This window comes from Lepidochelys kempii, chromosome 26 (assembly GCF_965140265.1).
Source record: "Lepidochelys kempii isolate rLepKem1 chromosome 26, rLepKem1.hap2, whole genome shotgun sequence".
Lineage (NCBI taxonomy): Eukaryota > Metazoa > Chordata > Testudines > Cheloniidae > Lepidochelys > Lepidochelys kempii.
The window spans coordinates 3,720,304-3,747,680 of NC_133281.1; the positions used below are offsets into that span (position 1 = coordinate 3,720,304).

At 39.5% G+C, this 27,377-nt stretch overlaps 1 protein-coding gene across 9 annotated transcripts in view; it reads right to left on the reverse strand.

Moving 5' to 3' along the window:
* Positions 1 to 27,377, reverse strand: part of UNC5D (unc-5 netrin receptor D) — a 293,186-nt gene that overhangs the window by 137,226 nt on the left and 128,583 nt on the right. For all 9 annotated transcript variants that reach the window (XR_012156277.1, XM_073325005.1, XM_073325004.1 and 6 more), the window contains 2 exons: positions 14,586 to 14,804; positions 5,422 to 5,565 (listed from right to left, as the gene is read on the reverse strand). Coding sequence is in view for 8 of the 9 variants with exons in the window: in XM_073325005.1 (XP_073181106.1) it covers positions 5,422 to 5,565; positions 14,586 to 14,804 (363 nt within the window). In the remaining variant the exon portion in view is untranslated. The remainder of the gene's footprint in view (positions 1 to 5,421; positions 5,566 to 14,585; positions 14,805 to 27,377) is intronic.

Below are 27,377 nucleotides of genomic sequence, written 5' to 3' on the forward strand. Positions count from 1 at the left end.
AAAACTGTTTTAAGCCATTGTGGATTTTGTTTAGATCCGGTTATAGCTATGCTCAAGCATTGGGACTCACCAGGAAAATAGGGGGGCGGGGGAGGACAGGAAAGAAGGTACACAAGTAACCCATCCAGTCCCAAATGCACAAAGAAACACCCACACAACCTCCCTCCAACAACCAACCAAATATGAATGACAAGGAAAGAAAAGCAACTTGAGTCTTGCTCAGAAGGATTCCACTAAAGTTTAAATTAGGGTAGTCATAAGGGATGAAATTCATTCTGTACAGTGGGGCCAGCACAAGGTCTAAGCACCACTTAAGTCCCACTTACATCATATTTTGATTACTTAAATGGTGCTGTACCTCGGCACCACATTTTTATATCCCTGTATGTGTGTTTTAACAACCATTTTATGCAATAGTCCTTTGGTCCTCCTTGGATATTGGGATATAATTCCACAAAGGCAAATCCTGATCTTACTTCTACAAATGCAAAGAGGAACTGCAAAGCGCCACTGTGCAAAAGGAAGGTCTGCAGGTGGGACGCATGGAGGAATGCACACCACTGGCACAGAGCCCACGTATGTGGGGACTCCGCCGATGGTCATGCTTTAGGTTTGGCTGGGGGAGAAAGGCAGATGTGGCCAGCGGATTCACTGTTGGAAAAATTTCTCCATTCAAGCTGTGTTGTAGGACTACAGGCTACCCTCTTAGGTTAGAGTTGCGTCCATCACTTCTCCACACCCTTGGCAAAGTTTTCCACCTCTTCCCCAAGGAGATTCCCAGGTGACAGGTAAATCTCTTATTGCACAAATCCTCTAGTCCTTCTTCCCAACCTCTCCCATGCTAGCACTGCAGAGGATACTTGATTAGACTGGAGCAGCCTCCCCAAGTGGTTCCACCACTGATGTTCAGCCTTGGGAAAGAATCCCCTTACCCATGGAGATCCCTGTGCCAGAGTCTGGATTTGCCCGGTAATAGATGACAGTCCTTTGCAGCCATGCAAGCACGTGAGAGACTGAACGGAAGAAAGGTTATTTACAGCATGTACTCCAAGTGAGGATGCTTGTTAGACAAAGTCGTTTTGTTTAAACAGAGTGCCTCAAATTCCACAATGTGGATTTATTGATTTAATTTTCTCCAGTGCTTACAACTGCAAGAAATATGTCCCCCTTAAGCAGCAGAGACCCTGAATCAGTTACACTTTTATACATTTTATAAATACATTAAGATTTATTTTTAGCAAGCCAGCCACTCACTGGAAAAAGATGCAAATATCACATTTACGATTCCCTTTTAATGTTGTTTTTTCCCCATGTAGGGCACTGTAAAAAGAATATTGGTTACCTATTTAGAAAGTTATCCATTAATACTTAGAATACAACTGTGTCCATTACAATACAACTGTGTCCACAAGGGCTTTTATCAGTAGAATAATGGGAGCAAGATCCATCTTTTTGTTTTCTCTGTCTTCCAAGTTGCTCTACAAAAATAGCTACCTGCTATTTCAGAGAACTATAAATTGCAATATTGCTTTAAACTTACGATTCAGAATCACAGGTTCTGAGTGAAACAGAAGGCCACATGAACTGGTGTAACAAGTACTGTGAGCCAGGTCTGAAATGAAATACTAGTGCTCTCTGCACTATCACAAATATAAGATCTGCACGTTCTCATCTGTGGTCCCCTAGGGGATATTCCCTGAGTCAAAAATCCATGCTCTAAATTAAGCAACTGAGTTGTTCATCAGAGACAGCCTGAGACAGGTCCATGACAAAGTGAGCTCCTGAAAACACATGGGGAGATAGTACAGAATCCTATTCAGAGACCATTCATTTTGCTTGTCTGAACTATGCTCAAGGTCCCACCATCTTTGATGCTCTAATTTCTGGAAGTGTTTCTGTGCTGTCCATCCCACCCCCACAAAAACACTAGTGCAAGAAAAGACATCAAACGGAATGGTAAATGAAGCAATACCATTCTCAGGTGCACATCTCTACTGTGGTCAGTATATGACAGCAAACAGAAATGGGGAAGAACATGGTCCGCAATGCTTGCCAAATTTGTAAAATATCTGATATTACTTATGAGAGGTAGGCATGCATTATGCAGATGATCAGATACCACAGTGATTGGCATAATATATATATAAAACCAGACAGCTAAACCAATCCACCTGCTTCAGTTCATTCCTTGTTCTTTTTTCCACTCTGCCACGTTAGGGGGAGAGAAAAAAATTCATAGCACAGAGAAAAGTCAATAAAAATTCAATTCAGAATAATAGACTTTTGTAGCTCAGCAATAAGGGGGAATTATCAGCTCATTCAATGTTATGACAGTTAATGCAGTGAAATAAAAATTGAATTTACACATTCAAACTAAATCAGTCAATGAAAAATCAGTCACTTATAAAAATCAGGGGGTTGGTATGTTGTCCTATTAGTTTGTCCAGATGTTTTATTTAAATTGGTCCTGCCAAAGAAGCATAATTGTAGAAGCAAACTCCAAAACAATCTTCATCTGGGCCAAAAGGGAATACACAAATTTCAATGTGCTTGTAGTCATTTGAGTTTATGATGCTTACTTAATTCTGCAGAGCATTTATGGTCCTTGGATCAGAGAAATATTGTACCCATTTTACAGCTGGGTAAGCTGAACGCACAGAAAGGAGAACTAGTCTGTCTGAAGTCACCCAGTGAGTCAAAGACTGAGCTGGGAACAGAATCCAGAAGTTCTCACTCCCAGTCCCCTACAAGAATCCTAACATAATAAGTGCAAATCAAAGCTGCACAATTGTTTCCTTCTTTTACAGACCTTTTTACTTACTTATTAATTAACAATGTAGGATATTTGCCTAATAACCAGAATTAGTGATTTAAAAGTAAAAGATAAACTGGGACCACAAGTATATTCCTGAATCCTCCACTAAGACCAATTCTGCAAAAACACAGCTCAGACCCTTCCACAAGAAAAATGCACCAGATGTAACTGTAAAGTGAAAACCAGATGAAGCTTTGAGTACCTCCAGTCATATAACATTCTGTATTATAACACTCATATTCGGGTACTGTCCTTTTGGCCATTGGATTTTAATGTTCCTCCTTGCCAGAATGTCGTTTATTGTGTTTCCTACTTTCTCCTGCATCGAGATAATGATCTGTTGATTGTGAGTGATAACACTGCAGTGTAGCAATTCTGATATGAGGAGCAGAGACAGAAATAGCTTCCCACACTGAGGGAAACTACTGCCCGTTCTCCCCAGTATTTTACAAATACTGGCATTATGCAAGCTGCCTGGTAGCTATGTTTCTTCTATACCGTTTGGGCAGTTAGGACAATTCATCTCTAATCTACGGTACAGTGGCTGCCATTAAAAGAAATTAACATTTGTCAGCCCAGATGAGCTGTATCTGCAAAACCACAGCCTTCGCTATACTTATTACAAGAAGGAATGGCAATGTATGTGCTAACTTGGCAAATAGTGAATTTTCAGTTGTGACTACTATAACTATACTGACTTTAGTGAAGTAACACTAGGGATGAATCTGGGATGAATTTAACCTTCAATGCAACATCATTAGCCTGAAAAGAAATATATTCTAAATCACTTTGCTTCTCTGCACATTGGAGTGCCTTTCAAGCCCACCTTCGGGCAAGAAACTGACATATATGGCATGTTTTAGACATAGTTTAAACAGCAGAGCATAAACTATATAGGCTATTACAGCAGGTCAGAAAACAGTTAAAGTTTTTAATGAAAAATACTGGAAGTACAGTAGAATTTCAGAGTTGCAACACCTCATTATGGTTGTTCTTTCAAAAGTTTACAACTGAACACTGACTTAATACAGCTTTGAAATTTTACTGTGCAGAAGAAAAATGCTGCTTTTAACCATCTCAATTTAAATGAAACAAGCGCAGAAACTGTTTCCTAATCTTGTTAAACCTTTTTTTTAAACTTTCAATTTATTTTTTAGTAGTTTATGTTTAACACAGCACTGTACGGTATTTGTGTTGTTGGTTTTTTTCGGTCTGCTGCTGCTGCCTGATTGTGTACTTCCAGTTCCAAATCAGGTGTGTGGTTGACTGGTCAGTTTGTAACTCTGGTATTCGTAACTCTGAGGTTCTACTCTATTTAAAATTTTGACAAGCAGAGCAAAACATTTTTGACCAGATCTAATATGATATGCACATCTAGAACACAGAATTCAGCTAGCCTTGGCAAGTTAGCCAGATTCATAACCATGGTATTAATTTACAGTATAGCTGCTCAAGATGATTACTGTTGGTTACATTAAAATACAAGTTTTGATCCTCTTCACAATGTCCTCCAATTTGGGAAGCATATGTAGTGCTTGTCACTATCCTTTAAGTACAGTAGATGGCATGACCTTAGGAGCAACAACTCCTGGTTTTCCAAGCCAATGGCAAAATGTGAAAAGAGCAAAATAAGGAACAACTTCCCCTTGCCACATGAAGAAAGAGGAAGTTATTCCTAAATCTCTATAGAACTAGTTCAGAGGACCAATCCAAGCCACCTGATAGAGATGTAACTGCAGCTATGTGGTTAGCAGGCAGTTAGTAGACTACTAGCCCAGTTCACAAATGAGATGAATAACCTCTTAGTTAGACGTACCTGACCTTTTCTTCAATGGCTTTTTTAATGTCTTAAAAACAAGGGCTCTTTTTTAAAATGGTAAATTATACGTTTATTCCCATAGAGAACAATCTCTTCTTTCCAGGGACTCTAAAATGTCTGGCAGGCTGTACCCTAGTCTCAGTTCTAATAGGGATGTTTTTACCCCCTTTCTTTGTAGATTTGTCTTCTCATTTGGATTTGTTTTCTGCTGACTGTGTAACTAAAAAAAAAAAATCACCCCATTTTCCTGTTCTCATTCTGCTTCCCCCACATCAGCCCACACAATCAATGATGTGTTTCAATATTCAAAAGCAGATCTGGAATAGCAGAACACAAAAGCCTGTAATGTATTCTTGCATATTTTTCTGAAAAATGTAGCAGACATACATTGTTAAATGCTTCTGCAGATGTCTTTAGACCTTTGCCATCAGCACAGAGCAATAGGGCACATTCCAGTAGGTTTTCAATTTGCATTAACATTTATTTTTGCATTGCATTGTTATGACACCTTTGTGCATGCAATCCAAGCAGAATCTCTAAGAGAAACAGACTTGCTGAGTGCACTTCAAAGAAAATCATCAACCAACATGAAAATAAGAAAGGAGCTCCGAGAAGGCAGCATCAGAACAAATATGGTGTGTTTTCTCTGACGCTCCTGTAGTATTTCACAGGGAGCCCTAAGAATGACAACAATACTGTCCTAGTGCCCAGTTACCTTTAACCCTAGCATAACAGCCTGTTTCAATTCTTTGAAAAAGCTTGAATAGCACACACTTATTCCACTTACAGGCTATGCGGACTGATGCCTTCCTGCTTTTTGAGGTCCCTAAATGGCTCCATGCAACACACTGACACCAATAATCTTCTGGCCCATGAAAATCCTCCACTTGCTGCCTTGTCACATTGATGAACACCTCTCGAACCTTCAAGCCTGAATAGGAAAGATATAGGAAATTAGCTGATATAGGACATCTTACTCAGGCATAAAGCTAAGGTTGGCGAAACCTTTTCTCTTTAATTAACTAATTCCATTTTTAATCAAGGCAAAGCTTTAATTACTTTGACAATAACATATTACTGCTAATTAAATCTGAACAGCTGAGTAGGTCAGAATGCACAAGTCAAAAGAATTATCCACTGAGTTTGGGCTTTGAAACAGCGTAATATTTGCCTTAGAAACCTTTTCTTTTGTGCCTTTGCTTTCCAAATGTTTTTATTTACTGATTTGATTTGTTTATAAATTACAATAAAAGTGCATCCCCATCCAGCCCTCTTGACAACCTGTTGAAAATACACTGACAGACCAGTCAATTAACGCTGATCAAATTAAACACCCGGAGACAACGTAAGTGTGACAAGAACTGATTGACTGCCGTTACAACCCACCCCACCACACTCATGAGGAAGGGAGAAAATGTGAGCCTTGCACCGTGCACCAGGGTGTCTAAGTCTGGCTGCTGCAGTCCTTGGGAGAAGTGAGTTCCCAAGGTCTGAGTTCCTGATGGAGAATGCCCTACCAGCTGGCCTGTCTCTCTTGTACTGATGGGTTAAGTAAACCAGCCACCATTTTAAAGCACTGCCTTTCTTTACAGTTATCACGGACAATGGTGTTCATACCATTCAGACAAGCATCTTGTTTGTTTTATTCAAGCTCCTTCCACAGGCCCCTATGCATGGTACAACCACCATGCAGTTCATCTGCAGTCCTACATTTAAGTCCCTCTTAAAGGCCCATTGGTGCTGTGCTAACTATGGTAAATTTAGCTGATGTATCTATTAAAACAAGTCTCAATTTGTTATTCCCCTTTCCCTAACTTATGCCCACTTATCTGTCTGTCCTTAGACAGTTCTTCAGGGATTAGTCATCCCTTCTTGTATCGCCTAGCCCATAATAATTATAATAAACATCCAATACATTGATCATAGTATTTTAGAGTTAGTAGAACATATCTTATTGTGGGAGCAAACAGCATAAATTATTTTAAGGCAAACAGGGATCTGCCATATTGTTATGAGTGCTAATGAAGAGCAAGATGTACCATACACAAGTTGTTATGCGGACCATAAGTTTTCCCCAGATGAAAATTCTAGCACTGGTTCTGTGTTTGGGCATACAATTTTGGGGTGGGGGCGGGGGGGGGAGGAGGAGGAGGAGGAATAATCTGTGCTGATAATACATCAGAGAAAAGTTTACAAATATTTCCTCAAAGTTGCACTAGTTCTAGGAGAAGCATGAGTGAACAGGTTCATTTTCAACTTTTATAGTGTTATAGGAGGCTCATTTTCATTACCAGAAAGATGCAAATAACTCAGAAAGAAGTGAGAAAAGAGTGAGACAGTGACCAGGAGAAAGGATTGCCTAATTAAGAATAAAGAGGAAGAGAGCTAAATGTTCTCTCTCTAATTGCTCTAGTCTAGCATTCACAATCTGCTCGGCATGGGAGATATTCAGCAGGAGGTACCTTCAACCCAGAGGTGCTTGACTTCAGGCTTGAGGGCATGCATGGGACATAGTGAGACCTGCCATTTCTGACACATGCTGCTGCTACAGCTGTTTTACCTAATCTAAGAAACACTCTACCTGAGAGTGGAGATGGCCTCCTTTGAAGACTCAGAAGGCTTTAACTCTGGTTCTAGCAAAATGGGACTGGGAAGAAGAGGAGGTGGTAGTGGAGAGAGAGTTCATTATGGGGATCCTTCTGAGGGTTTCAGGAGTTCATAGAGTTCCGGGGAACGAACAAGAAATAACACTTTACACTACAAAGTGTGGTCCTGATTCTCCTCCCCTTTACACTAGCAGTGGACTTCTATTCACTTCATTGGAAGGTTCTCTTTTCCTACGCAAGACTGAGGGGAGAGTCAGGGTCCATGCATTCTTCCCCTCCCTAGACTGATTGGCTGTTACTGTTAGCCATATCTTTGACACTCATTGTAGGACAATCTGGGGGAGTGGAGATATAATCCAAACCCAGTTAAAAAGGCATCACAAATAATTTGAAAGATCGCTGGTCATAAAAGTATTAATTTGAAAATGGAGCACATTCATTCCTGCCACTATTTTTCCCCTCTCTCCCCTCCTGTGCCATCCTGAGATACTTATTTCCCCTTGGCTGGAAATGAATGGAAACTCAATCTCAAAATATTTCATGCCTGTGAAGTTTATAAAGCAGCAAGGAATTTCTAAACCTGAACTCCATAAATTGGCTTCCACTTAATCTCAGGCATCATTAACAGCTGGGTATTTCACTTCTGAAAGGCATTAGGAAGTCAACCTGTTCCTTCAGTAAACAGTAGAGATAAGGCCCACCAGGAATACTAGAGGGGAGGTCAAATCAGCAAAACAAAATTTGTGCTACTTTGCCAGCAGCTGTTAGAGAACATTTTACTTTCTTTCACTTACTCTATTTGCTTTGTCATACTAGTCAGTGGTATGGCCAAACCTGTGACCTTTTATAAAGGTGTCTCATTAGCCTTATCAGTCACTCAAATGCTCATTCTGTAACAAGCAAGCACACACCTTTCTTGTTTGTTTTGTTTAAATATGCACACTGACGTTGCAATTCTGAACAAAGCTTTTTATAAAGAGTTCCTGTATCTTCTGTCATGATGGAAACACAGCAAGGGATTATGAACCAAACACAGCCCAGAGAGCTCTGCAGTGCTATCTGCAGCTTCCCTTCTCTGTAACACAGCACGGTGGCAAAGACACTGCATGCCCCATGATGAAAATGTCCCATCTCAATTCTAACCGCTCAGAGAAATGAAGCCTTGCATGCTCAGCCAGGTATGTAAGTCGATCTCTGGTTTAAAGAGGAGGGCAGCTGCAATAGGCTCCATTGGGGCAGTCCTGAATCAAGGCAAGTTGCCAATGCAGCTCTTAGCTGGACAAAGTGTGGGCACTCATGCCATATCATGTGACTTTCAGATGTATATATCTGCTAATGAAGCACATGATAAAGCCATGCTATATACTGCAGCGACTTATTATAGTTGAACTCTTCCAGAACTGCTTAAAGTGTTTCATAGCCCTTGTGCTGCTACCAGTTTACAGAGATTCTCCTTCCAACTTGAATAGTAAGGCTCTGGAAATTACTCATTATTACTATAAAATTTTGAGCAATCATCATTCTGGATTCAGCCAATTATGGCTTTAGTTTTGTTAAGAATGTTATCTCCAACCTAGCTTTCCCCTTCTCTGACATGTGATTTAATCCAGCCAGAGATATGAGCCTAAATTTTCCAAAAGTGATTAATGTTTTGAGTGCCTAAGCAGAAATTCATTAAAAGTCCCTGGTTTTAAGAAGGGAGGTGCTCAGAATTTCCTGAAAAATCAGATCCCTTTACGATGCCGCAAGCGAGGCATCCAAAATATTTGGGAAATGCTTAGAAATACTTATTTCTTCATCAGAGCGCAATCCTATTTACAACTATTTTAGAAAAACTTGGGCAAAGTAGTCCTATTTGTGGCAGGAGGAATGCGCTGCAGTTCCTCATCATTGCAGTTCACCCAATAGTACCAAGAAGGTATATCCACTACCTCCTACATCTCAAGAGATACCAGCAAAATTGTTCCTAGGAAATGTCATAGGCAGAGCCCAAAATCAATGCAAACAAAAACTAGCATATCATAAATAAGACCAGGATTCTACCTGATAACTTGCATAACTTTAATAAGCACTGAAAGTCCAACCCTTTAAATTATTGTGCAAATTATAACCGTCATCTTTTGTTATACAGTACAGCCTTACAGAAAATAAAATTAGGATTGTGGTACTGATATGCTAATAAGCTTTCTGTGCTGTTGGATGGTTTAGTTGCAGATAGACTAATGCTGGCAGCAGATGAATAATTGCTCTGTATGTACTAAACATTACGCAGCAGCACAGAACTTCATCATTTGTCAGCTTTATTTGTTTAAATGAGAAAAATGCTGACAGCGGTTATTGCTGTAATCCTTGTATTTATCAGAAAAGAAAACTCTAGTTACTTTTCACAGGTCTGATCCTGTTGGGAACCCCAAAGATGAAGTATTTTAAAAATAATTTGAGGTGCGTTCTGGAATGTTCAAGCAAAAAAAAAAATATCACAGAAAGAAGTTATGCCTTAATTTATTTTTTTTATTACAGAAGGACCTAGAGGCCCCAACTACAGCTACATGTCACACTATGAGCTAGTTGTCATTCCCCTGCTTGTGTACACATACTCATCAAGCTAGCGTGAGTATAATTAGCCATGGTAGCACTGTAGCAGCCATTATACTATTTGGGTTTAAATATCAGGAATCAGAACAAGCAATCACATCCATGACCTGTCACATGCTTTCAGACATGCGACATTTTTGCCACGTCCTGAGAAGTGAATGCTTTGTGACATCAATTGTTGAAGACTATAGAATGCATCAGAACCTGTGGACCACAAAAGAAGCATTAAAGTAATTTTTCTGTCATTGAGAATCTATATATAGAAATAGAGTTTTACATTTTGTGCATCTCATTAAAATGCAAAGAAACTTTGAGATTAAAAAAATGAGGAGTCCTTGTGGCACCTTAGAGGCTAACAAATTTATTTGGGCATAAGCTTTCATGGGCTAAAACCCACTTCATCAGATGCATGAAGTGGAACATACAGTAAGGAGGTATAAATACACAGCATATGAAAAGAGGGGAGTTGCCTTACCAAGTGGGGGTCAGTGCTAATGAGCCAATTCAATTAAGGTGGAAGTGGGCTATTCTCAACAGTTGACAAGAAGGAGTGGAAATCACTTTTGTAGTGCTAATGAGGCCAATGTAAACAAGGTGGACCATTTCAAACAGTTGACAAGAAGGTGTGAGTATCAGCAGAGGGAAATTAGTTTTTGTAGTGACCCATCCACTCCCAGTCTTTATTTAGGCCTGATTTGATGGTGTCCAGTTTGCAAAGTAATTCCAGTTCTGCAGTTTCTCGTTGGAGTCTGTTTTTGAAGTTTTTTTGTTGAAGAATTGCCACTTTTAAGTCTGTTATTGAGTGTCCGGGGAGATTGAAGTGTTCTCCTACTGGTTTTTGAATGTTATAATTCCTGATGTCAGATTTGTGTCCATTTATTCTTTTGCGTAGAGACAGTCCGGTTTGGCTACGCATGTATATGGCAGAGGGGCATTGCTGGCACATAATGGCATATATCACATTGGTAGATGTGCAGGTGAATGAGCCCCTGATGATGTGGCTGATGTGGATAGGTCCTATGATGGTGTCCCTTGAATAGATATGCGGACAGAGTTGGCACCGGGGTTTGTTGCAGGGTTTGATTCCTGGGTTAGGGTTTCTGTTGTGTGGTGTGTAGTTGCTGGTGAGTATTTGCTTCAGGTTGGGGGGCTGTCTGTAAGCGAGGACTGGCCTGTCTCGCAAGGTCTGTGAGAGTGAGGGATCATCCTTCAAGATAGGTTGTAGATCCTTGATCATGCACTGGAGAGGTTTTAGTTGGGGGCTATAGGTGACGGCTAGTGGCGTTCTGTTACTTTCTTTGTTGGGCCTGCCCTGTAGTAGGTGACTTCTGGGTACCCTTCTGGCTCTGTCAATCTGTTTCTTCACGTCACCAGGTGGGTATTGTAGTTTTAAGAATGCTTGATAGAGATCCTGTAGGTGTTTGTCTCTCTCTGAGGGATTGGAGCAGATGTGGTTATATCTTAGAGCTTGACTGTATACAATGGATCATATGATGTGGTCTGGATGAATGTTGGAGGCATGTAGGTTTCCGGTATAGGGTGGTGTTTATGTGACCATCACTTATTTGCACTGTAGTGTCTAGGAAGTGGAACTCTTGCATGGACTGGTCCAGGCTGAGGTTGATGGTGGGGTGGAAATTGTTGAAATCCTGGTGGAATTCCTCAAGGGCCTCCTTCCCATGGGCCCAGATGATGAAGATGTCATCAATGTAATGTAAGTAGAGTAGGGGCATGAGGGGACAAGAGCTGAGGAAGCGCTGTTCTAACTCAGCCATGAAAATGTTGGCATACTGTGGGGCCATGCGGGTACCCATAGCAGTCCCGCTGACTTGAAGGTATAAATTGTCCCCAAATCTGAAATAGTTGTGGGTGAGGACAAAGTCAAAGTTCAGCCACCAGGTTTGCCGTGACATTATCGGAGATACTGTTCCTAATGGCTTGTAGAATACTGTTGAGAATAGCCCACTTCCATCTTAATTGATTTGGCTCGTTAGCACTGACCCCTCACTTGGTAAGGCAATTCCCATCTTTTCATATGCTGTGTATTTATACCTCCCTACTGTATGTTCCACTCCATGCATCTGATGAAGTGGGTTTTAGCCCACGAAAAATTACACCCAAATAAATGTGTTAGTCTCTAAGGGGCCACAAGGACTCCTCATTGTTTTTGCTGATACAGACTAACACGGCAACGACTCTGAAACCTGTCACCATTTGAGATTAAAGGGACCTCACAGCTCATATTGCCTAATACCACAGCTAGCTCAACTGTGCTTCCTGAGCTAAGAGTACATCCATCCATTCTGCAGATTAGGTGCCTGCAGGCTGGAATACCTGTAGCAGTAATTTAAACATGGATAATTAAAAAAAAGACATTCCATATTTCTTACTACCTTTTTTTAAAAACCCATCTAATGATTAAGTGAAGCTAAAATGGCTTTTGCATCTTCATCCTAGCAACAAGATTAAAGTGTACTTATATTAAATCAGATTGTATTTATTAGACGGTGACAGTATGCCACAATCTGCAGTTCCTTTAGACAACAATAAATAATACCCCATATACCTCAGAAGTAGTACAGCTTCCACTTTGAGCAGAGATACCAAAAACTAAAGTCTTGCACTAAATGGATTCTCCAGTTTAGCATATTTTGTAAATTGTATACAGATTCCTCTGGAAGTAAACAAAGGAGGTACCACTACCACCTGATTTAGCCCAAAGGGATAGAACATGCAGGGTTGTAGAGATACGTCTGGGCAAGTATTACCCAGGGTTCACATCACACCTATAAATTCCTTTGTAACACACATGTATCCATTACCTCACAAGTATAGTTCCCAGAATTACTGGAATCTTCCTTTCTAGCTTTTGAATTGGAGATTCCACTGGTACCATTTTCTGCTAGAGGTATAAAATGTAAATTCTCAGAACAAAGAGGCACAGCTGGAAATCCGCTCTTGTCATCTGCAGTATAACACCCAGCAATAAATAGAGGAACGTAAATTTTTCAAGTCAGCAGGACTTATGTGGTTTTGGAAAGTTTACACTAAATTACAAAATAAACAAGTCGTTGAAAAAATGAACCCAGGTCTATCCCTCAATTTAAGGCTGCTGAGCTATCTATCCATTTCCACCCCCACCCCCACCCTCACCATTAAGTGTCTCAGAACAAGATGTAAACATACAAAAAGAATAAAATACCCATAACCTATTTTGGAACACTTTTGAGACAAATGAAAAATTAAAGTTTCGTTTACGGTTACAGTGTATGCAGCCTTCACTCGCATTTTGGATTCTGACGATCCAAACTAGAAGGATTCTGACCATATATCCATGTTCAAATAGTAAAAATTTTTGGTCAGTTCTAATGCTGGGCTTCATTCAAGCTTGCAATTTTTAGGTTCTATATCCAATGTGTAATTTCCTGGGCCACTAAGTTCAAAAATCTCAATGTTACCTGTGCAATTTTTTTTTTAAAAATTGTTGCTCTCTCAAACAATTTTTAGTCCAAGGCTTAGAAAACTTAATTCCAGTGTGGACAAGACATATTTTCATTAACCATATGGAAGAAAAACATTTAGAAACAACATTTCTTCTACATTGATTCAGAAATGCCTTTGGAAGTAAAGGTTATGCCTATTAAATGCTTTTCAATAAAGGTAACTGTAAAGATTAAAATTCATCCTGAATAGCATTTACAAAAAGGCTTTAGGGTGAAATCTCTTCAGAATCTATCACTTACACATGAATGCCTTACACCACCAGCATTTTAGATATGAAACTTCTTTTTAAATGGTGGCATTTTCCCCCCAAAAAGGAATGTATTGGACTGACAGAAAGGATGTTATATCTACACAGCTATTTCCAAGACATGGAGTTGCCTAGCAATCTTGGAATTTAACAGGAGGAGGAAGGTAATAAAGAAAACAGAATTGTGAAATTACAAGAGGGTGCTGCTTTAAATTGGTTTTCAACACTTATCAAGTTGCCTGTAAATGAGAGGGGCTATAGGATGGTCTAGGAACATGACAAAATCTGCTGATCATTTTTTCAGCACTCTCCCTTCTCTATTTTCAGACCCACTTTTACAAGATGCAATGCTCCCACTTAACCTCATTAGCTGTCAAATATCCCACAGAGTGGAAAAAAAGCATTCAAGCCATACAGTTTAGTAGCACCACCACAGACTTCCAAGCTCTTCCCCGCTGGGCAGGGACAAGGGATTCCACAAATGCACAGGTTTTCCCTAGATGTCGTTCATGCTACAGATGTCTTAACTGCAATATTGGGGACTCTTGCGCCCTCCAAACCTCTCAGTCATTCTCTTTCGAGGCCTAATCCTACTCTCGTTGATAGCAGCAAGAATAGCAGCAGGATCGAGCCCCAATGTCCTCTTTAAAACTTTGGCTGTATTAAACTTCATTCCCCTTTACACTTATTACTTCCTGCAGCCCCACTCACCTTTCCGCTCTCCTTTTCCCTTCTTGCTGTGCCTATTCAGACAGAATAGTTAATTACAGCTATACATTTCAAGGCTAACTTTTTCCTACACTATCTCCATTCACTGCTCTGACTTTCTTTCTTTTAGGAGCTGATTTCCTCAACTTTCTGAAAGAGGTGCCCTTTATTCTTCCCCTCTAAATTTCACTCTCTCTCTACATCCTATTTCTCCCCTCTGCCTTTTGTATTTTGCCGATAAGCCATGTATTCTAAGATATTTTCACATGAACACATCAGTCCCACTCTTACCTGTACTTTCATCCATGCTTTCCTCAGAGACATGCTCATTTTGGTGGACCCATTCACCATTACACTTGAAGAAAATCTGCATAGCTGGCATGGCTTTGCATCGCAAGGCAATGGGGTTGCTTTTAATGATGTAAGCATCATCTGGTTCTTGCATAAAATGAGGCAATGTTCCAGGAGCAGATGGAATAGACTCAGGAAGGGCTTCACTGTTGTCATTTCCTGACAGGAGAGAAGAAAGGAAATGTTTGCATATTAGAACCGATAGGAGGGGACAATGACTTACATGTTTGCCCATAATTCAATAGGAATACTTCTGGTTTGGGTTCAGTTAATACTCTGTTTTCTACCATGTCATTTTGCTGCCTAAATAATACCTGGAATCTTCTTATTATCTAGTTGTATTATGGTAGCACCTATGGGCCTCAATTGTGATTGGAATCCCATAGTGGTAGGCATTGTACAGACCAATAGTAAGAAAGAGCCCCTTGCCCAAAGAACTTGCCATCTAAAAATAGTTAAGACAGACAAAGGAAGTATCATTATCCCCAATTTCATAGATGGGGAACCAAAGCACAGAGAAATTGAGTTGATAAGTTCAAACAGGAAGTCTGTGGAAGTACTGGAAATTAAACCCTGATTCCCTGAGTCTCAGTCCAGTGTCTTAACCACAAGAACACCCTCCTCTCAAATACTGCATTTAATTTCCTTTAGGCAGTTGTTGTAGATTTAACAGGGATCAGCACGTTAACCATACAGAAGTCTATGATATGACTAGTGCTATTTTAGCATCCTGGCAGTGGAATAAACAAACCACCACCTCTAACAGGGTTTGAAAAAGCTTCAACACACTTTGAGGATGATTCCATTTATTATTGTCCTTTTAAAGATAACTAAGGAAGGGAAAGATCTCACACAGCAGCTTTCATAGAGCCAGAACCTGCAAAATGCTGAACCTGTCCAGAGAAGTACTGAGTGCCCTCTCCTTCTGTTACAGTCAGCTCCTTGTAGGACAAGGTCATTTTCCCGCTGTACTCCCACACTTAGTCAACCAGATGCTCAAGACTGTGAATGCCAAGAGAGAAGTATTGTAATACAAGCCTGTAATTTGTTACAACTTTGTTTTAACTGAGGCAAATCCTGGTCCCGCTCGAGTCAATGGTAAAACTCCCGTTGGTTTCAGTGGGAGGGGGATTTGGTCCCTGTATATTTACTTCAATGGCTTGGAAGCTTTGAAAGGGAACTCTGAGAATGGCAACAAAAATAAATCAGTAGGGTCTGATTTACAAAGGAAGATTAAAAAGGACTGAGTATGTACAGCATGGCCAATTGATAACAGAAAACAGAGTCTATAGGCAGATAAAGAGAGCACACTGAAAGAGAAAGAAATAGCTGGCGGCGGTGTATGTGATTTAAATAAGAATAATGAGATGAAATTAGATGAAAGGTAAATTAAAATGAAATAGCATGACAATTTTTTTTAAGAAGACAGATCTATTATATTATGGAATAGTGAGAATACAGTGGTTACTTTTAATAATACATACCTCTTATTTTTCGTGTGTGTGTGTGTTTATATAAACATCATTTTTCATCTGTGCGTGCGCGCGTGGTCACAACTCAGACGATAAATGCTATTTAACATTATACCCATAATTATGATATATTCATAATTAAAATAGTGTAAATATATTATAGGTTTATATTATATATAGTGTTTTATCATTATGAATATATTAATTATGATGTATTATTTTATATGTAATGTATTACTTAATATAAATATAAGTAAAGATGTATTTCACAAACATACACACACCAAACAAGATGTCTTTATACTATAGATGTAGCATAAAGACATCTTGACCAGAAAAACAAAAAAAGTTTTTGGACGGGCCAGAGAAGATCTTTGGCATGTTTTAAGTTACATTCACAATGCACTTCATAAAATAGATCATAATTCTTAGCATTTTATTACTGACCATTTTTGTCAATTTCCATGATGTCAATCTTCAATAAATACCATGTCCCTGCAGGCTTTATTAAATCCAAGCATTGGAAGAAATAATAAGAAGGTATAAGATTTGATATGGGCATCAAACCTTCATCAATGTCTTGAATGCCTTACAAAGCAGCATACCCTTGCTTCTCTTCAAATAATCTATTAGGCAGTGAATGGATGGGAAAGGACAGTGAACAATTCGTTAATTATTCACATGTGGAGTTAGTCAAATAATTAGAACACACGCTGTACTTTAGCCCAGCCTTAATTTTGCTTAGTTAGGACTTGTCTATACAGAGACTTTGTGCATAGCAAGCTGGGGTATAAATCTATAGCACACTCGTCTGCCACATGCTAATTTGCTGTGTGGACCCTGGTGTTGTACATTAAAAAGTCTCATAGTGCACTCGGCCCTACCACTGACGGAGAAACAGCAGTACATCAAAGCACACTACAGAACTTTTTGCGCAATACAGCAGGCTCATGACTTAGTGCACTACAGATTCACGCCCTCGCTTGTCTACACAGAGAGTTAACATGCACCAAGCACTTACTGTGTTCATCATTTGGGGCAAAGGACTGATACTGTGAAAACCTAGCCCTATTGACATTAGTGGAGGGCATAATTTCCCTCCTGGTCCTCAGATGCTTGGTTGTTTGCTACCTATGAAAAGCCAGCTAAAAACAATAGCTGATTCCCTGTTGAGGCAAGAACTTGGGCAATTTTTCTCCCTGTGGCCCAGGAAGAGCTTGTGTTACTAACCACTACACTTTTAACATGCACACAATGTATCATGTCAAATTACAACACCATCTCTTCTTAATATTGCTATCAGTATATCCTCCAACCCACCTCACCAGTGGCTAAATTTTATGGACATAAGAATGACCATAATGGGTCAGACAAATTGTCCATCTAGCTCAGTATCATGCCTCTGGCAGCAACCAGTGCCAAGTGCTTCAGGGGGAGTGAACAGCGTAGGGCAATTTATCAACGGATCCATCCCCCGTTGTCCAATCTCTTTTCTGGGACACCTAGTGCATGGGGTTGGTTCCTGACCATTTTGGCTAACAGCCATTGATGGACCTATCCTCTGTGAACTTAGTTAATTCTTTTTTGAACCCAGTTATCGTTTTGGCTTTCACAACATCCCATGGCAATGAGCTCTACGGGTTGATTATGTGTTGGGTGAAGGACTTCCTTATGTTTGTTTTAAACCTGTTGTCTATTAATTGCATTGGGTGATCTCAGGTTCATGTATTATACGATGGGGTAAATAGCACTTTCTCCATCCCATTGATGATTTTATAGACCTCTACCATATCCCCCTCAGCCATCTCTTTTCCAAGCTGAACAGTCCCAGTCTTTTTAATCCTCCTAATCAATTTTGTTGCCTTGTGTGTACTTTTTCCAATTCTAATGTATCTTTTTTGAGATGAAGCAACCAGCACTGCATGCAGTATTCAAGGTGTGGGCGTACCATGGATTTATATAGTGGCATGATGATATTTTATATCTTCTTATCTATTCCTTTCCTAATGGTTCCAAACATTGTTTGGGTTGGTTGGGTTTTTTCTTTTTGTTTTTGTTTTTTTGACTGCCGCTACACATTGAGCAGATGTTTTCAGAGACCTATCCAATTTCTTCAATATTTCTTGGTAACGGCTAATTTAGACCCCATCATTTTGTGTGTATAGTTGGGATTATGTTTTCCAGTGTGCATTACCTTGCTTTTATCAACACTGAATTTCATCTGACATTTTCCTGCCCATACACCCAGTTTTGTGATAACCTTTTGTAACTCTTTGCAGTCAGCTTTGGACTTAATTATCTTGAGTAATTTTGTATCATCTCCAAAAATTTTCCACCTCACTGTTTACCCCCTTTTCCACATTATTTATGAATATGTTGAACAGCACTGGTCCCAGGACAGAACCTTGGGGGACTCCACTATTTACTGCTCTCCACTGTGAAACTGACCATTTATTCCTACCCTTTGTTTCCTATCTTTTAAGGAAGTTACTGATCCATGAGAGGACCTTCCCTCTCATCCCACGACTCCTTACTTTGCTTAAGAGCCTTTGGTGAGTGACCTTGTCAAAGACTTTCTCAAAAGTCCAAGTACACTATATCCACTGATCACCCTTGTCCACCTGTTTGCTGACCTCCCTCAATGAATTCTAATAGACTGGTGAGGCACAATTTCCCTTTACAAAAGCCATGTTGACTCTTTCCCAACAAATCGTGTTCATCCATGTCTCTAATGATCCTATTCTTTACTTGAAAATCATTTCCACACCACATTTTACACTGTTGGGTCTCATGCTGCAAACCTTCACCTGACAAATATAGTCCCACTGACTTCAGTGAATAAGGGCTTCCATTATCCTAAGTGTATGTAAGCAAGATAACTCATTACCCAACAGTTTTAACCAATTTGCCTAGTACAGAAGTTTGGCTTATCAGCCTGTAATTGCCAGGATTGCCTCTGCAATCTTTAAAAAAAAAAAAAAAACAGCATCATACTAACTATCCACCAGTCATACTTTAAACACTGATCTTGCCAGACTCAGTAGAATGGTTTTCATTTGTGGTACAGGAAGATAACCCCTAAAGAAACCATTTAGTGCATGAACGAATGCCAATTCAAGCCAAACTGAGACTTTCCATCAACTTAAATTGGCTTTAGATTACAAGTCAATGGAAAGTCAAATTTTCAATGACTGTAATACAATGCCAATATAAATCAGTAAGACGACTCATGTTGGCTTGAATTGGTATTAGATTACATGTCCTTAAAGGGAGAATGAAACAATTATTATATTGAGGTGGCGGTAACAATCCTGTGTATCCTTCCCCAAACCGCTCATTTATAGATCTTGGAATATTTTTACACCGTAACTGCTTGAAATCATTTCCACACCACATTTTACACTGTTGGGTCTCATGCTGCAAATCTGCACCTGACAAATATAGTCCCACTGACTTCAGTGAATAAGGGCTTCCATTATCCTAAGTGTATGTAAGCAAGATAACTCATTACCCAACAGTACGAACAGTTAGGCTGGAAAGCAAATTTGTGCCTCTGAAGTTACCTAATCTCAAGGAAAGCCACTAAGAAATTGCATTCCTTGGTTTTTGTTTATGGAGAGGTTACTTGTCTCCATATGGTTACCTAATTAGATGAGGACTGCAGGCACACCCATTTGGATGTGTACAATAACCAGACTTTTATATATGAAATATTTAATGTGATTTAGGATACACGGGACTTTCTCTGTGGTCCCCATTACCATGCACAAACTGAAGAATTGTTCTGCAATACTTCTGACCTGTATGAAAGTAGAAATATTTTATATCCCACCTATTAGCCCTTCCTCTCATCCTTCTCCCCCACCCCCTGCGCACACACACTCTCACCCTAATTAAGATGACATTTCCTGGCAAGTACAGTGCAAAATCTTTGATGAATACATGAAATACCATGGTGACAGCTCCCAGGGACTGGAATAGGTACGGCAGCATGCTAAACAAATGCTCCCGTCTCCTCAAGCATGGAATTTAGCAATGATTTTGGGATGTGTGCTCCTCCTGATGTGCAGTTTTCCCACTTCCTGATCCTTAACAGGAGTTAACATCAAGGACTGAGAAATACCCTGCTTTGTTCACTTTCAAAGTCAGCGCCCCTTTCTCTTACTCTTTTTATCTTGGCTCTCATCCTTACTATATCTTCTTGTTCTTCCATCATCACCAGACTCAAAATATTCCTTCCCCTTGTTGCTTTCTTCTGTCTCCAGTTCGTAGCATATCCATTTTGCATCTCAGCCTGTCGTTCTTGACTGTCTCCATGCTAAAACACATATTTAAAATGATGTGTGTGCTATAATAGGATGAACTTATACGATTGTCAAGAAAGAATCTCAAAGCACTTTAGAAAACATTAAGAATCACAGCTCAGGGTAAATAGAAGACCATGCTTTGGTAGGCAGCAGGGCTGACATCATGAGGTTTCACACTCCTTCCAAAAATCCGTATATTAAATTCATGTATCCAAAGAGAACAATGGGTATAAGTTTAAATCATTGAACACCCTGTTTTATGGCACTAGCAACTACCTTCTGCCAATTTATAAAAATGAAGAGCTCTCCATAGTAAAATGTTCATTGCTTACAGCCTCAGTCATCTGCAAAGGGCCATTGGGATTGTCCAATACATCCCTCCATTCCCTATGGAAGTCCAGGTATGTTAGAATATCACAAAAAGAAAAGGAGTACTTGTGGCACCTTAGAGACTAACCAATTTATTTGAGCATAAGCTTTCGTGAGCATCCGATGAAGTGAGCTGTAGCTCACGAAAGCTTATGCTCAAATAAATTGGTTAGTCTCTAAGGTGCCACAAGTACTCCTTTTCCTTTTGCGAATACAGACTAACACGGCTGTTACTCTGAAACCTAGAATATCACAGGCACTGCTTCTTCAAGTGACCTGCCATTACATGCACCTAGGCATTCACGGGTTTACAATCTCTTCTTTTCCTGTAAAAACAGCTACTGGGTCAGATTCTGTCGCCTTCTAGACTGTTGTCAATCTGGATGAAGTTCATTCAGTGCATTGTTTACACTAGCTGATTTCCGATTTCACTGACACTGCTATAACTCTAGAGAATAGCCCACTGTTTCTGCTACCCTTAGAAAGCCCCTACAGAAATACTGCATGAAATACCACTTTTTCAAGTTGATGGGCCATTTCCTAGAGACCTCGGAAATATCCGGTCTTTTGATTTCAAATGGCATCCCTCAGCCCACTACACATTTTGAGGCTGTGTGTAGAGCCGATGCCATGTCACAGAGTCGTACAAGCTTCAGTGCAAGGTAAAATTATGGGAGCAGCGTGATTAAGGCAAACAGGCTTTTGCCCAAAATGTTACTTCACATCCAAGTCCTAAAGAGTTCAGTTCCTGTAATCAATAGCAAAACAAGACTAGACAGAGTATTATGAGACATTTCAACTCTCCTTAAAAACAATTTAAAAGGACTTAGTTGAAACAGGAAAAATGTATCGAACCTGCCAAATCTATCACACAACTCTCACCTCCCTTTCTGAATTGAGTGCAGTTCATTGTTTTCAGAGGTATACTTGCTGCAGATACACTGTAAGGCCACTGCTGCTAGATAGACATGAGCTGAATAAATTTAGAGTAAAGTAAATATACTGGATGTGTGACTTTGTATGTATGTATCTTTTTATCTATCCATGTCTATATATAATAGTAGCCCTCAGAGACCCCAGTCAAAATCAGTGACCCATTTTATTAGCAATGAACGGGCATATAGGAAGACACAACCTTATACTCTTCTAAGACCCAGATTTTTCCTACTCCCAGCCACCTTGCAGGATAAGGACCTAAGAAATAAATCAGCTTTACAAGATTATTCCTTATGCCACGTGTAATATAAATACACACACCCCCCTCAAGATAAATAAAACAATGTTCTGGCTGTGGTCACAGGAGCAGCTTTTGGCCAAAACAAAGCCTCTTCTAAATGTTATTCATTTATTTAATTTCCACCTCTTTTTTCACCCTGCAACATCTTTTTTGTGCATTGACTTGTTTTCAAATTCATCTGAAGCCTGGTGGAACTTCTAAAGGGTTTTGCTTTCAAATTACTATTGCTTTTCATTTATAACTGTCAGTTTTCAAGATTAAGTCCATTCATAGTTATAGACAAATGGTTGTTTTAATGCAACTGTGAATGACAGAAGACGAAACAATCAAACACAATTCTTGTATTTTTCATTCTTGGAAAATTACCTTTCAGGAAGCGCTTTGTGTTTTATGTTCTGCACACTAATACAATGGGGACTTTAAATCTTTTTATGACAATAACAGAAACAAAAAAAAAGTTAGGAACAAACACTAAATTCTTTATAGAACAAATATGCTGCTGTTAGTTGTCAGGTCATGTTTTAAAACCTTGATAGCAACATCAGCAGAGGTAAATCTGCTAAAATTTAAAATCTTAGGAAGACATAATTCAGAGGTTACACTGAAAGCTTGGAATGAGACATTTTAAACAGGAAGCAAAGTCTGACTGTTGTAAATGTTTTTGCAAATTAAGGAAGTGGCATTGTTTTAAAATGAAATGTTAGGGAATTTTTTGGGGCTAGGGGAAGATAGGACACAGAACCCACAACCAAGGGAAACTTCTTAGAATTAAACAAATATGCATGTTAACTTCATTATAGTCAATGCTAAATACCGATCAGAAAACTATATCCTGTATTTGTCAAGTTTACAGATTATGATCTGGTATTTTTTTCCATTTAACATAATCCTACAAAACCAAGTACTGTGTTATTACAGTGAATATGCTTAGTAAATTGCATATGAGATACCAACGAAATGCCTTTTATTCGTTATAACAAACAAAGTCATAGAATTTTTTTTTCAGCGCACTGAGTGTGTTTCCCAAAGAGAAAAACAGACAGGTATATACTGTTGATGTCATAAGAAGCAAACAAAGCTTTCTCTGCATTCAGAGTGAGGTATCTAAGCAACATACAGAGCTATGTGGGTCCACCACAAAATGTAATCATTGTAAATCTTCTGGATTTTCTCCCTACTCTGCCCTCAGATTATATAAATTGTATCCTCCCATCTTTCTTCCTGTAAAAATATATATATATATATATATATGAGGAAGGGACGAGCCCTGCATCTTGTCCTGAAAGCAAATAGAGTATGTGGCTATTCTAATCTCTACGCAGAGGGCATTCCAAAGCCATGGAGAAAGTTCTGCACTATAAATATTGCCCTTGTTGTTAACAAATCCAGAGTAGTCAACTACAGAATATCAATCACAGACCGCATAATAATCTGGGTTTAGTCAATGAATAGCTTTAAAGTTAAGGACCAGAACCTTACTTTCAGACTCAGTGTTCAATGCATTGACCACAGTGTTCCATCTCGAGCAATTCTGAATATTTTTATATGTATCTATATCTATGTTGTACAAGTTGTACTCCGAGGTTTTCTCCTTTATATTCCTGTCTCTATTTTCCTCTTCTACATTCCCGCTCCCCATTACCTTCCAAGACTTTCATGTTCTCTCTTTTTATCTATGGTCTTCTTACTTCAGTTCTCTGTTCCTAAATCCATCTTTTTCCACCTCTCTGCTTCCAAGGAACTAAGTTTTTTCTGTCTCCCTCTTATGATCCCTTCAGATGCCAGAAAACCCCATTGCTTAGCCACCTCATTTGTCCAATATACTTTTCCAATAAACTGGTCCATCTTCTCTCCATTGTTACATCCCTCATTATGGCCTATCACATACATTGATCTTTAGTTCCAGACTCTAGGTTTTATTCCCTTAAGTGTTATTCAAGCCCCTCTGGACAACACCTGGCTTTACTGTTAGTTTCTTTTGATACTAGTTGTTCCCTACAGTCCCTCTTCCATCCACCTACGCTCCATCACTTACTGCAAAACTAAAGGCACCAACTGCCTTCTGACATTCAATTCATTTCTATAGCAAGATGATGGAAGATAGCAGCACAGAAAGGGTGTGGGGAAAAATCAGGATTGAAAAGGTTCATATGTTATAGGATACGTAAATTGCTCATGCAAGGAATGGTATTAGTAATGAAACCAGAATAATTATTCGGTCAGAAAAGCAACTGGAGTGGGATTTGCCTACATGCTCTTAATCAGGTGACCTTGTCCTCTATGCAATGATGTGGTTTTCTTGGAAGTCACTCAAGACATTGATGGGAGTATGAGGTTTTGATGCCGACATAAAATCTTTCAATACTTTTATTTCTTCTAATACATGGATTTACTAAAGCCTACAGGGACATGGTATTTGGTAAAGATTGACAATACAGAAAAGAGCAAGAGTGGTCAGCAATAGAACATGCATGCTGATGTGTTTCATGGCATATTTTTTAAACCCTATATGCTGAAGGAGAACACACTGACTACTTACCTTGTTAAATGACACACAACTGCGTCATCTATCTAAATGGCTCACCAAGTGTTGTACCTATCTTTGGTGACTCACAGACCTGGAAGGGACCTCGAGAGGTCATCTAGTCCAGTCCCCTCCACTCAAGGCAGGACTAAGTATTATCTAGACCATCCCTGACAGGTGTTTGTCCAACCTGCTCTTAAAAATCCCCAATGATGGAGATTCCACAACCTCCCTAGGCAATTTATTCCAGTGCTTAACCACCCTGACAGTTAGGAATTTTTTCCTCATGTCCAACCTAAACCGCCCTTGTTGCAATTTAAGCCCATTGCTTCTTGTCCTATCCTCACAGGTTAAGAACAACATTTTTTCTCCCTCCTCCTTGTAACAGCGGGTTACAAAAAAGTGAAATGGCATTAGTTGGGTCAAGCCTCCCACTCTGCAGCAATTCCCTCAATACTTGCTGCTTTTCTAGTTCCACATGGTTTGTGATGCTGATTTAATCTTACAAACAGACACTTTATAATGCTTTGTACATGTTTAAAAGCAATTCATGGAGTAAGTAAGTGTCTCCCAGCTCAGCCTCCCAACTGAGCTCTTGCTTCACTGGTACGTTTCTGCACGCACCAGCATCTGTGGCAATGTCAAGATTTCGACTGTATCTATTACGACCATGCTGGCATTGCACCTTCTTGCATACGGAACACGGCTTCTGCAGATAAAATTTCATATACACGCTGCTTAAGATATAATTGCACTCAAACTCAAAACTGATGCACAACCTGCCAGTCCTCCTTCCTCCCCAGCTTCATAAACCCAAGAGCAGCTTCTTAGAATGTGTTAAGAGCAAAGAACTGAACAGTGCATGAATTCTACAATGAACCTATCTGCTTATCTCAGGACTCTATAGAGCCAATTCACTGATGCCCTGCGCCTTGTGCAGTCATGTACACCAGTGTATAGCCTGAATAAAAATGCTACCATCATTCTCATTAGATAGCATTTCACACCCACTTTCAACTGATGTAAATGACGAGACAAGGTGGCAACAGTGAGTTGTGCTGTATGATGTTACATGGAATAAACACAAAACCAAAGATCTTTAACTAAATTTATCATGAGAAAAACTGAACCTGTTTTCTTCCTTCTTGTTAGCAAATTTCATGGAGTCTCTGGCACCATTTGTCGACCGTGAAAATTTGCGCAGGCATGCTCATTGATTTTAAATGCAGTTGAGTCTGCCTATAACAACACTGATGTGAATTTCAGATTCTAGCTGTTAGTAACATGGCACATCATAAGATTCTGGGAGAACATTACAGGGAAACTCAAAATGGGTATGAAAAGCACGGAGAAAAGTGCATAACTGTGACTGAAGTCAGGGTTCCCACCTGTCAAGGTTTCCCCGCTATCGTCCCTTTTTCTGACAGAACTGTCCTCAGAAATCTGTAAGGTGCTCAGTACACACTGCCAGATATTCAGCTTTTTAGACTCAGGATCATCCTGTATGTCTTGTTTTTTTGTCCCCCAGAGGAAGCCACTCTAACTGAGGTGTTTCACAAAAGGTTGTGAGATGGCGAAACCATTTTGATGGGGAAGGAATGCGTAATTGATTTTGAAGCATTTACATTATTTACTCAATTTTCTTCCCCGGACATGTTAGTCTATTTCTATTTTCAGTGGGGTTTGGAATCATAATTAGGTGGCCAAGACAATAACCCTACAAGCGTAATATGGTAATACAATGTCAAAATGGAAAACCACAAAGATGTCACTGCTGTTGAACAGAGAGAACTTTCTGATATCAAGATGAAAGGAAATAAATGTCCATGCATGGCTGTCGAGACAACAGGACAATGTCAAGGCATTAAAAAGGAAAAAAATATTAATGCTAACGTAAGTCTGTGGATATGACCATATAATGTATACATAGTGACACAACATAAATGACATTACAACATCTAAATGCGAGAATGTGGTTAGAATCTACTCTCCTGTTTAATTTCCCCTCTAATTTGAAAGGATAAAAGAAAAAAAAGGGGTTAACAATCTGTCATGCATTTGAGGGTTCACATCTCCTCCTCCAGAAGCATTCACAGCATCAGCTTGGATTCACAGCACAAACACATCTTAGAACAGGGGAGAGGAACCACAAGACTGGCACTCAGAGCCTAGAATTTGAATTCAGCTCTCCTATAACAGTCTTCCTATAAGGCCTGGGGCAAGATACTTCATCTCTCTGGGCCTTAGTTCCTCCTCTGTAAAATAGGGGTACTAGTCCTCCTTTCTCCATCTTTTGTCTGCCTTGCCTATTTAGGCTGTAAGGTATTTGGGGCAGAGACCATCTCTTACTATGTTTATATAACAGCAATTAGTACAATGGGGCCCTGATTGGCTTCTGTAGGCACAATTATACTACTAATAGTGATACATTAATTCATTAAAATACAGGGCTGCCGTGCACTGCATGTAATTATTATTAATTTAAGGAAGGAAACGATTTTAAATGTCACTTGCAATCAGGGTACCGTACAACTGTATGTTGTACTATACTTAGTGCTGGTGAAATAAGTTCTCCACAGCATCCACAGTAACACATACAGTGGTAATATGGCCTTCTACACAGGGTGTTTACAGATTTAAAGAATACTGAACACATCGGCTTAGAGATTCCTCCATGAGCTAGATGAGCCAAGCTTGCCAGGTTTTTTTTTATACCTCTGTTGTCTATACACTTGAGGAGCGACTTTCTGAAATAACAGTGGTATCTATAGTGGTACTGTGCTTACATAATGCCATGCCAGTCGGTTGTTAGCAATGGTGACT